Here is a 14,630-nt window from a genome sequence, read left to right as displayed (position 1 = left end):
TAACAATCTTCATTTAAAAACTGCATTTTGTATTTACTTGTGTTATCTTTGACTAATATTTAAACTTGTTTGATGATCTGAAACATTTAAGTGTGACAAACATGCAAAAAAATAAGAAATCAGGAAGGGGGCAAACACTTTTTCACACCACTGTATACACTGCCGTTCAAAAGTCTGGGGTCACTTGACTGAAATGTTTCACATGATCTTAAAAATCTTTTGATCTGAAGGTGTATGCTTAAATGTTTGAAATTATTTTTGTAGACAAAAATATAATTGTGCCACCATATTAATTTATTTCATTATAAAACTTAAATTTTATTAAAAAAAAAAAAAAAGTTTTTGAAATGGATGACTTCCATTAATAAAGAAAAGCAGCCAATAAGTGCCCAACATAGATGGGAACTCCTTCAATAATGTTTAAAAAGCATCCCAGAGTGATACCTCAAGAAGTTGGTTGAGAAAATGTCAAGAGTACATGTCTGCAAATTCTAGGCAAAGGATGACTACTTTGAAGATGCTAAAATATTACACAGTTTTGATTTATTTTGGATTTTTTTAGACACAACACAATTCCTATAGTTCCATTTATGTTATTCCATAGTTTTGATTACTTTACTATTATCCTTAAATGTGAAAAATAATAAAGAATGAGTAAGTGACCCTAAACTTTTGACCAGTAGTGTGTATATATATATATATATATATATATATATACTATATATTGTTTAGGATAGTCAAGAAACGTACCTCATCAGCACATAAATCACATCTCTAACTTCATATCTTGGTGAATAAAATAAAAAAATGTCATCTGGTAAATATATTAAGCCTTCATCTGGTAAATAGGCTATATACAGTATATAAACTTAGCAGCATTCACCACCCTACTGTCCCCTGTCAATGTTGCATGGAGGAGCGCATGTAAACATGTTCAGTGGAGGACGGTGATGTAAACACGGAGACGCTGTGCAACAGTGAAGGCCAAAATTGGGAAAATTGGGCTGCGCATGTTCAGTGCTTGAGCACTCTGCTGATAACGAGAACTGCGTCAAGCGTCTTTTACGCGGATGCTCAGTGTTCACGTCTGACTGAAGTATACTTTGGGCTTAACACTGCAGATGGAGATGTAATCCACACCTAAATGCCAAACCGACTGCAGTAGTGCAATAAAGTTAGTTTTAGTTTGGTGAATTGCTTTTGTACTAAGCTTCAAATATGTACATGAATGCGCTTTTACTTTTGTGACAACTTTTGAGGTCTGTTACCTCACATGGATTGCCTTTTAATGCCAAAATGACCAGAGTAAGAACATTTTAAATTAGGGATGCACAATATATTGGCGGCCATATCGGTATCGGCCGATAAATGTGAATTTTAAAGTTATCGGTCCGATAAGAAAATTTGGCCGATATATTAAAGCCGATAAATTAGGGGCCCTGGGTAGCTCAGCGAGTATTGATGCTGACTACCACCCCTGGAGTCTCGAGTTTGAATCCAGGGCAGGGTGAGTGACTCCAGCCAGGTCTCTTAAGCACCCAAATTGGCCCGGCTGCTAGGGAGGGTAGAGTCATATGGTGTAACCTCCTCGTGGTCACGATTAGGGGTTTTTGCTCTCAGTGGGGTACCTGGTAAGTTGTGTGTGGATCGCGGAGGGTAGCATGAGCCTCCACATGCTGTGAGTCTCCGCAGTGTCATGCACAGCGAGCCACGTGATAAAATGCACGGATTGACTGTCTCAGAAGCAGAGGCAACTGAGACTTGTCCTCCACCACCCGGACTGAGGTGAGTAACCGCGCCACCACGAGGACCTACTAAGTAGTGGGAATTGGGCATTCCAAATTTGGAGAAAAGGGGATAAAAAATAAAATAAAATAAATCAGCCGATAAATTATGGCTTTTTCAGGCACATGCTACGCGCCATGTGGGTTTTGATTGGTGCCTACTCTCTTTGCTTTAGAGGATCATACTGGATCTGAGTAAACACTCCATTATACATTATTTGTGTCACATGCATTTTGTTTCCTTTTTCTTTTTGTACGTTAAAGCATATTGTTGTGTTAAGAGTGTGTTTGAGACTTGTTTGCATACCTTAGTTTTGTGTTTTCACAGGTTTGAATCAAGTGCAATGCACTGTATTTATAAAAGTAGCTCACTCATCAAATTGCAGAGTCATTATGCTTTTTTTATAAATAAAAGGAAGTTGGCCATAAGAATGTAAGATGTCTTTATTTAACTGGTTAAAAGTTTTAGATATTTCAGGTTCCTTGTTTTCTGCAATTAAAGTTGTTGTAAAATAAAAACAATAATCCACTTTACATGATTGATTTAATTAGAAGTGCTCCGGATGTGGCTTTATAAGGTGAGCCTTTTGTTTTTGTAATCAGACACACAAAATGTAGATTTATATCCAGATTTAGATTTGTCTGCATATATAGGTTATCGGCCTCCGAACACTGAATTATCAGTTAACGGCCAAAATTTCAATAACGGTGCATCCCTATTTTAAATGCTTTATCATTTCACTCAGAAACAGACAAATAGTGAGTAAAACACACTCAAAAATAATAACAATTCTGATATTTTGGTCCATTGAGTAAGTGTTCTTTAATGTGTTTAAGCAACACTGTCAAAATGGCACAAGCTTATCCTACTCAAATGTATGTAACATCAAATAAACAAGAATTAAGTCAGAAGTAATCTAAAAGTAATCCAGAAAGCAATCAGATTAGATGACTTTAAAAATGTAATCCAACAGATTAAGTTCTGACTACAGTCATGTACTTTGTAATAACAATTCAGAAGTAATCTACCAAGCACTGACTATGATGTAGCATACCATAATCTTGTGTTTTACCTGTGCGGCTGCTTCCTCGTATCCTGTGGTGCCATTGATCTGTCCAGCCAGAAATAGACCTTGAGCATTCTTCACCTGCAGCCACGGGAACAGTTGAGTCGGACAAACAAAGTCATACTGCACCCCGTAACCTGAAGAACAACACGTCACACTTAATACATGAATATACACTGATATAAATGTCAATATAGTCTTATAATATAGTCAATTTGCCCAGATCCACCATTTCTATACGGCCCTTATTAGCAAGTAAATTAACTATTTCAGATAATCCCACCCCTAAACAACATGTAAAATCAACACAAAGTGTGGTTGGTCATTTTACATGTCATTCAGACAGTCTCTTTCTGTCTAAGTAAGCGGTTTTTTTAGCCAGAATAAGCGGTGCAGTGGACCAGACTTTATACTGGTCAAAAGTCTGATTTAGTGAGACTGTTTTGTACCTGGAGTTTGAATCTCAGCGCGTTGCAGTCCAGGGATCTCCCTGATGAGACAAAGCTGATTGTCAGGGGGCATCGTCATGGACAAACCCTGAGGGTACATGAGGTCAGAGGTCAGACCTTCTGGTTCCAGCCACACCTGGTGCTGTCGTCCTGGAAACCGCAGCACCTTTGACTCAATGGAGGGGCAGTACCTACGAGTTGGATGTAGACCAGACATTATGCAAGAGATCAACTATAATAAGTCATTCGTAGGTTCGTAGCCTCCTACGGGAGTATCCGGCCTGTCATCAACTCCCCCCCATTTCTGAAGAGGAAATCCATAACAGCCATCTGCGCACCTGGTCTGTGGACCACCTCGAACTTAAAAGGCTGGAGAGCCAGATACCAACGGGTGATCCACGCGTTGGCATCACTAAAGGGTAATTTTGATATCCCTGTGCACACACCTTACCTTCACCTGCCTGGTTGTATCCAAAGCCTCGGACTGAAACAAGCTTTGGTGAATGGAGGTTTGGTTACAACCTGATTCCACCAAGGTTTGGTATGTACCCCCCCTTAATACTCACAGGTATCCGGTATGCTCCTGCTCGATCGGGGGTGGCCTGTGGTGCATCGGGGATCTGGACCAATGTCTCCACCTCCTTGGCAGGACATCTGCCCTAGAAGTGCCCAGGTTCCCCGCAGCTCCAGCAGACCGACCCAGACTTCACGCCCACACCCGCGGCAGCTGATTCACCAGCTGGTGGGGGAGAGCGGAGAGAGATGGGGAAACTGGCAGGTTGAATGGTCAACGGGACCGGGGAACCGGTTTTGGGGTCATAATTCCCCATTTCCAGGGAATAGGAACAGGACGGGGAGGGGGGGGGGAGGGGGAGAGAATAGGGGAAGGAAGGAGAGAGAGAGAGAGAAGAAGAAGAGGGCTCGCCGGACCCCAAATACGCCGCCATATGGTCCTCAGCCAGCTGGACCACCTCGTCCAGCGACGCCGGTCGGTGGCACTGGACCCACTCCGCTGTCCCTTTCGGTAGCTGGGCGATGAATTGTTCCAGTACCACCAGATTGAGTACCTCAAGGTACAGCAGCTGAAGTGTTGAAATGTTGGTGGTGTTACTCTGGGCTTCAGCCGACCCATTGCAGGATGGCTTTCTTTAGGTCTTCGTACACCAGGAGGTTGGACGCAGGAAGTTATTGGGCTGTGAGGTGGGCTTCCCCGGACAACAACGGCAGGAGGCAGGCCGCCCACTGAGTGCTGGGCCAGTTGCATGCTCCAGCCGTCTGCTTGAAGATCTCGAGGAATGCCTCCGGGTCGTCCTGAGGTCCCATCTTCGCCAGCATGACGTGTGGCACAGCCATAAGTGGGTCCGGGGTCAGGGCTGAAGACCCCTACTGGTGTATTAAGCTCCGTAGCACCTGCCTGTCCTCCGCTTGAGCCTGGAAGAGCGTCTGGAACCGCTGCTCCTGTTCCACACGCAGCTCAAGCAGAGCCTGATGTTGGGCTTGGTGAGGGTCTTGATTACTTCAGCCAGCGGCAAGGACTCCATGACGGTGTTTCTTCCTCCTAATTCCTGGGTTTCGGCACCACTGTGACAGATCTCTAACTGGGTTGTGAAGGAGAAAGTGAGGGCCGGGTAAACTGTACACGTAAGTCTTTATTTTTAACACTTTTCAGTGACACCCAAAAGGTTTGCTTTTCAGCATAACATAAATGATCACACACATAAACACGGCTGTGTGCATCTCTCTCTCTCTTCGGCGATCTGGACTGCCTTTACATCCCTCTCCAGCTCTCACTGCAACACAAAACGGCTGTTAGAGATAATTTCCTACAGGTGTCAATCCTTACCACTCTTCCTTTCCCGGCCTCGCTCTCCACAGACGTCGCTCGGCCACGCCCCCATCTCCACAGTTTTACACAATTTTAATTCATTTCTAAGATTGACATAAATCCACTCATTTTATTGTAAAACATTTATTTTTCATATCAATCTGAACTCTACTTTTCTTAAATATACATACTCCTTTCAAATTATAATGGCTTTCTCGTAACAAACATATTTGGAATTTTTTTCATAATAAATGCCTATATGCTTTATATATAATTTGAACAATATTAAAATCGACCAGATCTTTACATTTCAATATACGTAGTTTTATGAATAGATGTTTCGATGGTTCACTATCATTACTTCTACTAATAATTCTTATTGCTTTTTTTAAGCATAAATATTTGATGAGTACAAGTGTCATAAGCATTTCCCCAAACTGCAACACAATATGTAATAAGGCACAATACAAAGTATATAATGCTTTTTCATTCAATAAGTCCTTATACAATTTTGCAATTGATTTTGCTACATTCGATTTCACTTGATTTATGTGTGCTTTCCAGCTTAATTTACCAACAATAATACCAAATAATAACTTAAATAAAATAATAAACTTAGATTATTTTACCCTTCAATTTTTGCATTGTAAATTTTTATCTGGCGATCTGTTTTAATCTCTCTATTACCAAATATAATTTACTTTGTTTTTCTAAGATTTAAAGACAATTTATTTATATCAAACCATTATTTTTTTTACCTTTTCCTATTCTTTTTCCACAAGATTTAATACATTAACTAAATTTTCTTCAGAATAAAATACATTTTTATCATCTGCATACAAAATATTTTTGAACAATTTCAATACCATCCCAAGGTCGTTCATATACAAAATAAATAATTTTGGACCTAAAACTGATCCCTGCAGCACACAGCACTTAACATAAAATGTACATATTGATACCTATTCTTCAAATAACTTGATAACCATGAATAAGCAATGTCTCTAATACCATATTATATAGTTTTTTAACAACAATGCATGATCAGTGTTATCAAATGCTATCTTTAGATCAACCAGAATTCCCACCACATATATATTTTTGTCTTCTGCAGCTGATATTTCCTCCACTAGTTCCATTAATGCCATTTCAGTAGAATGCTTTGCTCGAAAACCATACTGTCTGTCACTTATAATAATGTATTTCTCCATAAAGTTGTCTAACCTGGTTACATGTAATTTCTCTTATATTTTGGAAAACCTAATAAAGACACAGGTCCAGTCTTATTTACTGTATAGGAGTAACTTTTGTAATTTGCAACAAGTTGGGAAACAGTGTCAGAGCAGAAGGAAGCAAGTTTTCTTCCAGGATAACCTTGTACGTGGCTTGATTCATGCATCCTTCACAAAGACATATCTGCCTGATTCCAGCCTTGCTGAAGCACCCTCAGATCATCACGATCCTCCACCTGGTCATCTAATGGTTAGACGGAAATCTGGAGAGGCCTTCAAGCCACTGTGTCTTGCACCCACTGTGAAATTTGGTGGAGGATTGGTGATGATCTGGGGGCGCTTCAGCAAGGCTGGAATCAGGCAGATTCGTCTTTGTGAAGGATGCATGAATCAAGACACGTACGGTTATCCTGGAAGAAAACTTGCTTCCTTCTGCTCTGACAATTTTCCCCAACAGTGTTGGGGGTAATGTGATAAATGTAACGTGCATTACATAATCAGATTACTTTTTCGAGTAATGAGTAATGTAACACAATATTATTTATTATAGACCATAATTTGAGTTACTTTTTAAATAAAGTAACGTGTTGCTTTTGTACATCTCTACTGTCCATGTATTGTGAGAAATCAGGAGTAAAAGTGTGCAAACTTCGGGGAGGAGATGTTTGGCATTGTAGTTTTAAAGAGTGTGAGGCCAGAGAATATTTAACAGAGACGAGTCACTTCTATTTAAATGTATGGGAGAAATTGGAACGCCCAACAAAGAAGCTCTAGCACCCAACAGTCAATGGATATAGAAAAGAAGTCCCACCTTGCAGGTAAAAGAGCCAATCACCTTTTAGATACAGACATCGCCTGTCAATCAACTCGCTAAAGTGAATGTGCATTATGTGTTTAAGATAAATATGAGGTCAACACTCGGTTGAGTGAAACGCGGTTGATTCATGTGTTAATACACACTGCCTTAAAAAAAAAATCAGTATGCATTTAGACAGAGGGATTATAAGACTAGTCTTCCACTGGCCATGACATGATACACAGGATGAAATACTCGCTCAATTCACTGACTTATGCAGCTGAACTGCTCTGTGTTACAGCTCCCTGTAACTGGGAGTATGGGATGGGAAAAGCTGACTCTGGATCTGTGGCTCTGAGCAACATTCTACATCACTTGTGTATGCAGAGAAAATGTCTTAGTTTCTAAAAATATTCTACATTTTTGTTTTATAATAAACAAGTAGTTTGATTCATGAAACAAAATGTTTTTATGACATTTTGGTAGCATTAAAAATAATTCTATTCAAGTTGTATCAACAAGCGCATTTGAAGTTGTGGCGTCTGTACGCACCGTGGATCAACTCAAAACAAGCGTGCACTGAGATGACTTAAGTGAAAAATATTCATTTATTCATCAGACTTATTCCTTGAACATGTTAGACTGGCATTCCCCGCTGAATTTTATACTGACTTCTGAACAACATCTCAAGTTGACTCGACATTGTCGATGGGCAGCACATGATGACATATGATGCAGGTTCAAGTGTTGAACTTTACTGCTTTAGATAAGACAGTGGTTATTCTTCATTATTCATACTGGCTGCCATGTTGATGGAAAAACAAATCATGCATATTCATGTTATTGAGTATTTATTATAATATGACATGAAGACCTACTTTCTAAATATCTGTTTGTTTACTATGTTGTTTTGACGTGAGTGTTGTACAGTAGCTAGAATGACATGTAATGTATCTTGTATGCATTGCATGGCTTACAGTGCATCCTGAATGTATTCACAGCGCTTCACTTTTTCCACATTTTATGTTACAGCCTTATTTCAAAATTGATTAAATTCATTATTTCCCTCAAAATTCTACAAACAATACCCCATATTGACAACGTGAAAGAAGTTTGTTTGAAATCTTTGTAAATTTATTAAAAATAAAAAACGAAAAAAATCACATGTACATAAGTATTCACAGCCTTTGCCATGACACTCAAAATTGAGCTCAGGTGCATCCTGTCTCCACTGATCATCCTTGAGATGTTTCTACAACTTGATTGGAGTCCACCTGTGGTAAATTCAGTTGATTGGACATGATTTGGAAAGGCACACACACCTGTCTATATAAGGTCCCACAGTTAACAGTGCATGTCAGAGCACAAACCAAGCCATGAAGTCCAAGGAATTGTCTGTAGACCTCCGAGACAGGATTGTATCAAGGCACAGATCTGGGGAAGGGTACAGAAAAAGTTCTGCAGCATTGAAGGTCCCAATGAGCACAGTGGCCTCCATCATCCATAAATGGAAGAAGTTTGGAACCACCAGGACTCTTCCTAGAGCTGGCCGCCTGGCCAAACTGAGCAATCGGGGGAGAAAGGCCTTAGTCAGGGAGGTGACCAAGAACCCGATGGTCACTCTGACAGAGCTCCAGCATTTCTCTGTGGAGAGAGGAGAACCTTCCAGAAGAACAACCATCTCTGCAGCACTCCACCAATCAGGCCTGTACGGTAGAGTGGCCAGACGGAAGCCACTCCTCAATAAAAGGCACATGACAGCCCGCCTGGAGTTTGCCAAAAGGCACCTGAAGGACTCTCAGACCATGAGAAACAAAGATTGAACTCTTCGGCCTGAATGGCAAGCGTCATGTCTGGAGGAAACCAGGCACCGCTCATCACCTGGCCAATACCATCCCTACAGTGAAGCATGGTGGTGGCAGCATCATGCTGTGGGGATGTTTTTCAGCGGCAGGAACTGGGGGACTAGTCAGGATCGAGGGAAAGATGAATGCAGCAATGTACAGAGACATCCTTGATGAAAACCTGCTCCAGAGCGCTCTGGACCTCAGACTGGGGCGAAGGTTCATCTTCCAACAGGACAACGACCCTATGCACACAGCCAAGATAACAAAGGAGTGGCTCCGGGACAACTCTGTGAATGTCCTTGAGTGGCCCAGCCAGAGCCCAGACTTGAACCCGATTGAACATCTCTGGAGAGATCTGAAAATGGCTGTGCACCGACGCTCCCCATCCAACCTGATGGAGCTTGAGAGGTCCTGCAAAGAAGAATGGGAGAAACTACCCAAAAATAGGTGTACCAAGCTTGTAGCATCATACTCAAAAAGACTTGAGGCTGTAATTGGTGCCAAAGGTGCTTCAAGAAAGTATTGAGCAAAGGCTGTGAATACTTATGTACATGTGATTTTTTTCGTTTTTTAATTTTTAATAAATTTGCAAATATTTCAAACAAACTTCTTTCACGTTGTCATCATGGGGTATTGTTTGTAAAATTTTGAGGAAAATAATGAATTTAATCCATTTTGGAATAAGGCTGTAACATAACAAAATGTGGAAAAAGTGAAGCGCTGTGAATACTTTCCGGATGCACTGTAGATCTATGCCTTGCCTCCACAGAATTATTAATTCCTTTTCCAAGTTCTCAGGATACAGAGTCAATTGGTCTAAATCCGAAGCTTTGGCTCTGACAGCATACTGTCCAGTAACGGCTTTCCAGCCGGGCACCTTCCAGTGGCCCAAACAGGGCATTAAGTATTTGGGGATTTTATTCCCAGCAAATTTGTCTGATTTATTTAGTGTTCATTTTGACCCTTTAATAAAAAGGTTTTCGAGCGATGTGGGCAGGTGGGCTTCATTACATTTATCGATGATTGGGAAGGTTAATGTTATTAAAATGAATTGTATTCCAAAACTACCTGCTACAATCTCTCCCTGTAGATATCCCCCTCTCTTATTTCCAGCAATTTGATAGCATAGCGAAGTCCTTCATTTGGAATGGTAAACATCCCAGATTGCATTTTAATAAGTTACATAGGCCGATAGATAAAGGTGAGCTAGGCCTACCCAAGATTTTGTTTTATTACTATGCGTTCAGTCTCAGACATTTGGCTCATTGGCCACTTCCACCTGAGAGAGCCCCTCCCTGGTTTGTTATTGAACAGGCAGTTCTTGCCCCCTATTTCACCATTACAAAGCATCTCTATCAAACTAATCAGAAAAGTTAAGTTACACCCCGTTATTTCGCATTTACACTCGGTATGGACTAAAGTGTCCAGATTGTTTAAATTGGACACTTATTTAAATGTTGCCTCCAGCATATGGCAGAATCCAAGATTGTGTATTTGCAAGTCCCCTTTCTGCTGGCAAGAATGGATTGTGGTGGGGGGGGGTTGCTACACTCGGTGACCTATATGAAAGTGGTGTGTTGAGATCGTTTGAAAACTTGGTCCAACATTTTGGGATCCCCAGACCTCAGTTTTATAGGTATTTACAACTGCGCCACCTGCTTTGAACTATTTTTGGGAGTAGCGCACACCCCCCTAAGGAGGCAGATACTTTGGGAGAGGTGATTGTGGCTTTTGGAAAAGGTTATGAGGCATCATTGTATTACTCCCTGTTAATTCAGAGTATGGGGGACGGAGCCTTAACTTCTCTCATGAGAGCTTGGGAGAAAGATTTCAACTTGGCATTGGAGGAAGGAGTGTGGGCTAAGATTCTTAAAAAACGTAAAGTCTGCATCTAGAGATGCAAACGTCTTATACAATTCAAAATTTACCATAGATTTTATTGGACCCCCTCTAGACTGTATAGGCTTGGTCTTAAAGACACACCCACCTGCTGGAGATGCCAATCGGAGGATGGAGACATGGCCCATGTTTTTTGGTGGTGTGTCGAGATCCAGAAATTCTGGTCGAAGGTTCAGAATTTTGTGTGCGACGTGGTTGGCACTCGGGTTTCGTTTTGCCCCAGACTTTATGTTCTGGGCGATGGGGCGGTCATCGATGTGGGGGATGGCCATATAGAGAACTTGGTTCTGACATGTGTGATGATTGCCAGGCAGGTTATTTTGAGGGGTTGGAGGTCAGCTGGTGCGCCCCCATATCCGGAGTGGTGCACGGAGGTGGGGACGGTGGCAGCTTATGAGCTTATGAGCTTATGTCATCGGGAAGACGGGGTGGCTTGGATATGTTTATACAGAAATGGGGCAGGTATTTGGAGGGCTCTCTGGTGTCGTGTGGAGAGAGTATTGTAATATAGTTAGTATGATTATTATGTGTGTGTATGTATGTATGTATGTATGTATGTTTGTTTAAGTGTATATATATATATATATATATATATATATATATATATATATATATATATATATATATATATATATATGTATATGTGTGTGTGTGTCGGTTTGATTTGTATTTCTATATATTTACGTATGTTTGACCACAGGGTTGTTTTTTTGCAGGGGCGGGGTTGGGGAGGGGGAGGGGGGGTTGTGGGGTTTAAATGTTGATTTATATATATATATATATATATATATATATACATACATGTTTTGCATTTCATTGTTATTGTATGATTTAATAAAAAAAATTTTTTTTTTAATTATTTCTCATTTAAAAAAAAGAAAAAAAATACTGACGATCTAAGAAAGCGCACCAGGTAACATCAGCTATAATAAGAAAGGGATAATAAGTAAGTAAGGGACATAATCCTCCTTATTACATGGCTACTAACCAAATACATAAATAAATACACTACCGGTCAAAAGTTATGAAACACACTCATTCTTTATTATAATTTTTTTTCTTCACATTTTAGAATAATAGTGAAGTCATCAAAACTATGGAATAACATAAATGGAACAATGGGAATTATGTTGTGACTAAACAAAATCCAAAATAAATCAAAACTGTGTTATATTTTAGCATCTTCAAAGTAGTCACCCTTTGCCTAGAATTTGCAGACATGTACTCTTGACATTTTCTCAACCAACTTCTTGAGGTATCACCCTGGGATGCTTTTTAAACAGTATTGAAGGAGTTCCCATCTATGTTGGGCACTTATTGGCTGCTTTTCTTTATTATTTGGTCCAAGTCATCAATTACAAAAACTTTTTTTTTATTACATTTTAGTTTTATAATGAAATAAATTAATATGGTGGCACAATTATATTTTTGTCTACAAAACTAATTTCAAACATTTAAGCATACACCTTCAGATCAAAAGATTTTAAAGATCATGAGAAACATTTCAGTCGTGTTTCAAAACTTTTGACCGGTAGTGTACATGGACATTTTATACTGATTTGCGCTGAAATTATGTAATTCTGTGAGAAGAAAGAAAAATCACTGAACAGCTGAAATCCAGCTCTGCTTTGTGTCAGAGATCTGTTGGTTTCTTTTATAATAAATGACTGTCTGAATCATTATCCAGCTTATTACAAGACTATTTGCCAAATAAATAAATAAAAATGCACATGAAACACTGATTTGAGTTTAAATTATTTTATTAGCTTACTTGTAGAGATTGCACAGTGATCCGAAAAGTAGGAAAGATGACTCGCAATACCCGGATGAACATCTGATTCATGGATGTGCGGTTGTTACTGAGAAATATCAGACCACTTGATGGCGCCATTGACCAAGCATAATAGAGTATTCTAGAGAACTGTGTAATAAAATGACATATCAAATGGTAAAATATGTAGAGGTAACTATATAACTACCTTTAACTGTTACCTTTAACCTGAAGCTGCTGTGATTTTGGTTGCTGTAATATGACATCACAACAGTCAACTTAGAAAAGGCGCAACTTTCAACACAATACTACGTTTCCAACTTGTAATTTGTTGAGAGCAGTTTTTACTAGTCCGAAACTCTTAAAGGGCATTCTGATATGACATGAACGCACCATAAACCAATATGAGGTTGTGTACTTGAATGTGTTGAAATATTACCTGGGTCCTTTAGTGTCTTGCTGGATGTGCGAATTGTTTTGAATGCTCTCTCTCACCATTCGCTCTACTCCAGCAGTGGTGTACGTCAAATAACATGGAAGCTGCTCTTCAGGCTGTACAGAAAATGATCACTTCATTTTACTAATCCAAACGACAACGTGGTTCATGATCACACTACAATCAGCACTGTATTATTAATGAAAGTGTATACAAAAGCTTTGTGTGAGTACCAGGGGAAATTTAAACTTGTTATTCACTAAAACTCTTCCCCTCCGTCATCCTCTTATTGAAACTTGCCATGTTTCGTTATGAGACATGAGACAGTGCGATGCATCTTGATAAGTCAAGTTTGAATATGGGCACACATGAACGAGATTTGAGAGGGGAAGATTTTCAGTGAACAAGGACTTTTCAGTCTTTGAAAAAAGTTAAAATGTCAGTCTGTTCCTCATACAAAGCATTTTGTGTGTCATATGGACTATTTTAATTAGGGATGCACCGATAAAAACATTTTCAGCCGATACCGATACTGATTTTTAACAAAATAAATAAATAAATATTGCCCGATAACGATATTTTGCCACTTAATCACCTTATTTTGTCATCAGATCACTGTTTTTATGAGTTATTATGCTTTAAAAATTTACAAAGAGGTACAAAAAACTATTTTATTGTCCCAAGTTAAGAATGAATATTTTCCATTGAACATGGATTGGAACACATGACAGGCCAAAACTTTGAGAGAGCCACAATGAAAGATAAATTGAAGATAAAAAGATACCCCCCCAAAAAAATACGATAACAATTAATGTGGGGAAAAAGTTTTTTTGGCAATTCTAACAAATGTTCGCACTTCTGTTTTTTAAGTTCTAAACAATAAACCTCACATTTTACATATTTTAATAGAACATTATAAATTCATATTATGCAAATTTGACACACTTTATCAGATTTCATTTATTTTGCTAGGTGTTTCTTTATATTACAACACAATAAATACACAATTAATTATACTGTAAATAAACCATCTGTTTTTCATATCGGTGTGTCTTCATGCTTATGACAGATAAGCCGATGGTTTTGGTTTCGTCAATAATTGGCGAATAAATATTGGTGGCCGATACATAGGTACATCCTTAATTTTAAAGATACTTTTATGGTGCTTTTTTAGAGTTTGACAGCCCCAGTATAACAATAATCCATACCTTGCAGTGTGTGTGTGTATTCATGAAGCTGAATGGAGTGGGTTTTGAGTCTGGTAAACGAGTATCAGTTAGAGAGAAGTCGACTGTGTCCTTGAGGATTCGAGGAGGCGTACCGGTCCGGAGTCTGCCAACCTTCAATCCCAAAATCTCTTTCAGACTATGAGAAAGACCTGCACAGGACGGGGGATCACCTATCCGCCCCCCTGGAGAAGAGTTCTGCCCCATGAAGAGAGAACCGGAGAGGAAGGTACCAGTGGTCAGAACCACAGAGCGGGAATGGACTTCACCTCCACCATGAGCTGCCAGAGAGATCGTA

The 14,630-nt window shown here is 39.6% G+C and overlaps 1 protein-coding gene across 3 annotated transcripts in view; it reads right to left on the bottom strand.

Annotated features, from left to right (window-relative positions):
- The window catches only part of LOC127427106 (protein MTO1 homolog, mitochondrial-like), a 30,979-nt gene that overhangs the window by 9,105 nt on the left and 7,244 nt on the right, over positions 1-14,630 (bottom strand). For all 3 annotated transcript variants that reach the window (XR_007894899.1, XR_007894898.1, XM_051674475.1), the window contains exons 5-8: positions 14,315-14,613; positions 13,110-13,222; positions 3,301-3,491; positions 2,858-2,988 (exon numbers count right to left, since the gene is read on the bottom strand). Coding sequence is in view for 1 of the 3 variants with exons in the window: in XM_051674475.1 (XP_051530435.1) it covers positions 2,858-2,988; positions 3,301-3,491; positions 13,110-13,222; positions 14,315-14,613 (734 nt within the window). In the remaining 2 variants the exon portion in view is untranslated. The remainder of the gene's footprint in view (positions 1-2,857; positions 2,989-3,300; positions 3,492-13,109; positions 13,223-14,314; positions 14,614-14,630) is intronic.

The sequence above is a fragment of the Myxocyprinus asiaticus genome, chromosome 36 (genome assembly GCF_019703515.2).
Source record: "Myxocyprinus asiaticus isolate MX2 ecotype Aquarium Trade chromosome 36, UBuf_Myxa_2, whole genome shotgun sequence".
Lineage (NCBI taxonomy): Eukaryota > Metazoa > Chordata > Actinopteri > Cypriniformes > Catostomidae > Myxocyprinus > Myxocyprinus asiaticus.
The sequence above is the reverse complement of the archived record's forward strand: the minus strand, read 5'-3'. Positions and strand labels throughout refer to the sequence as shown.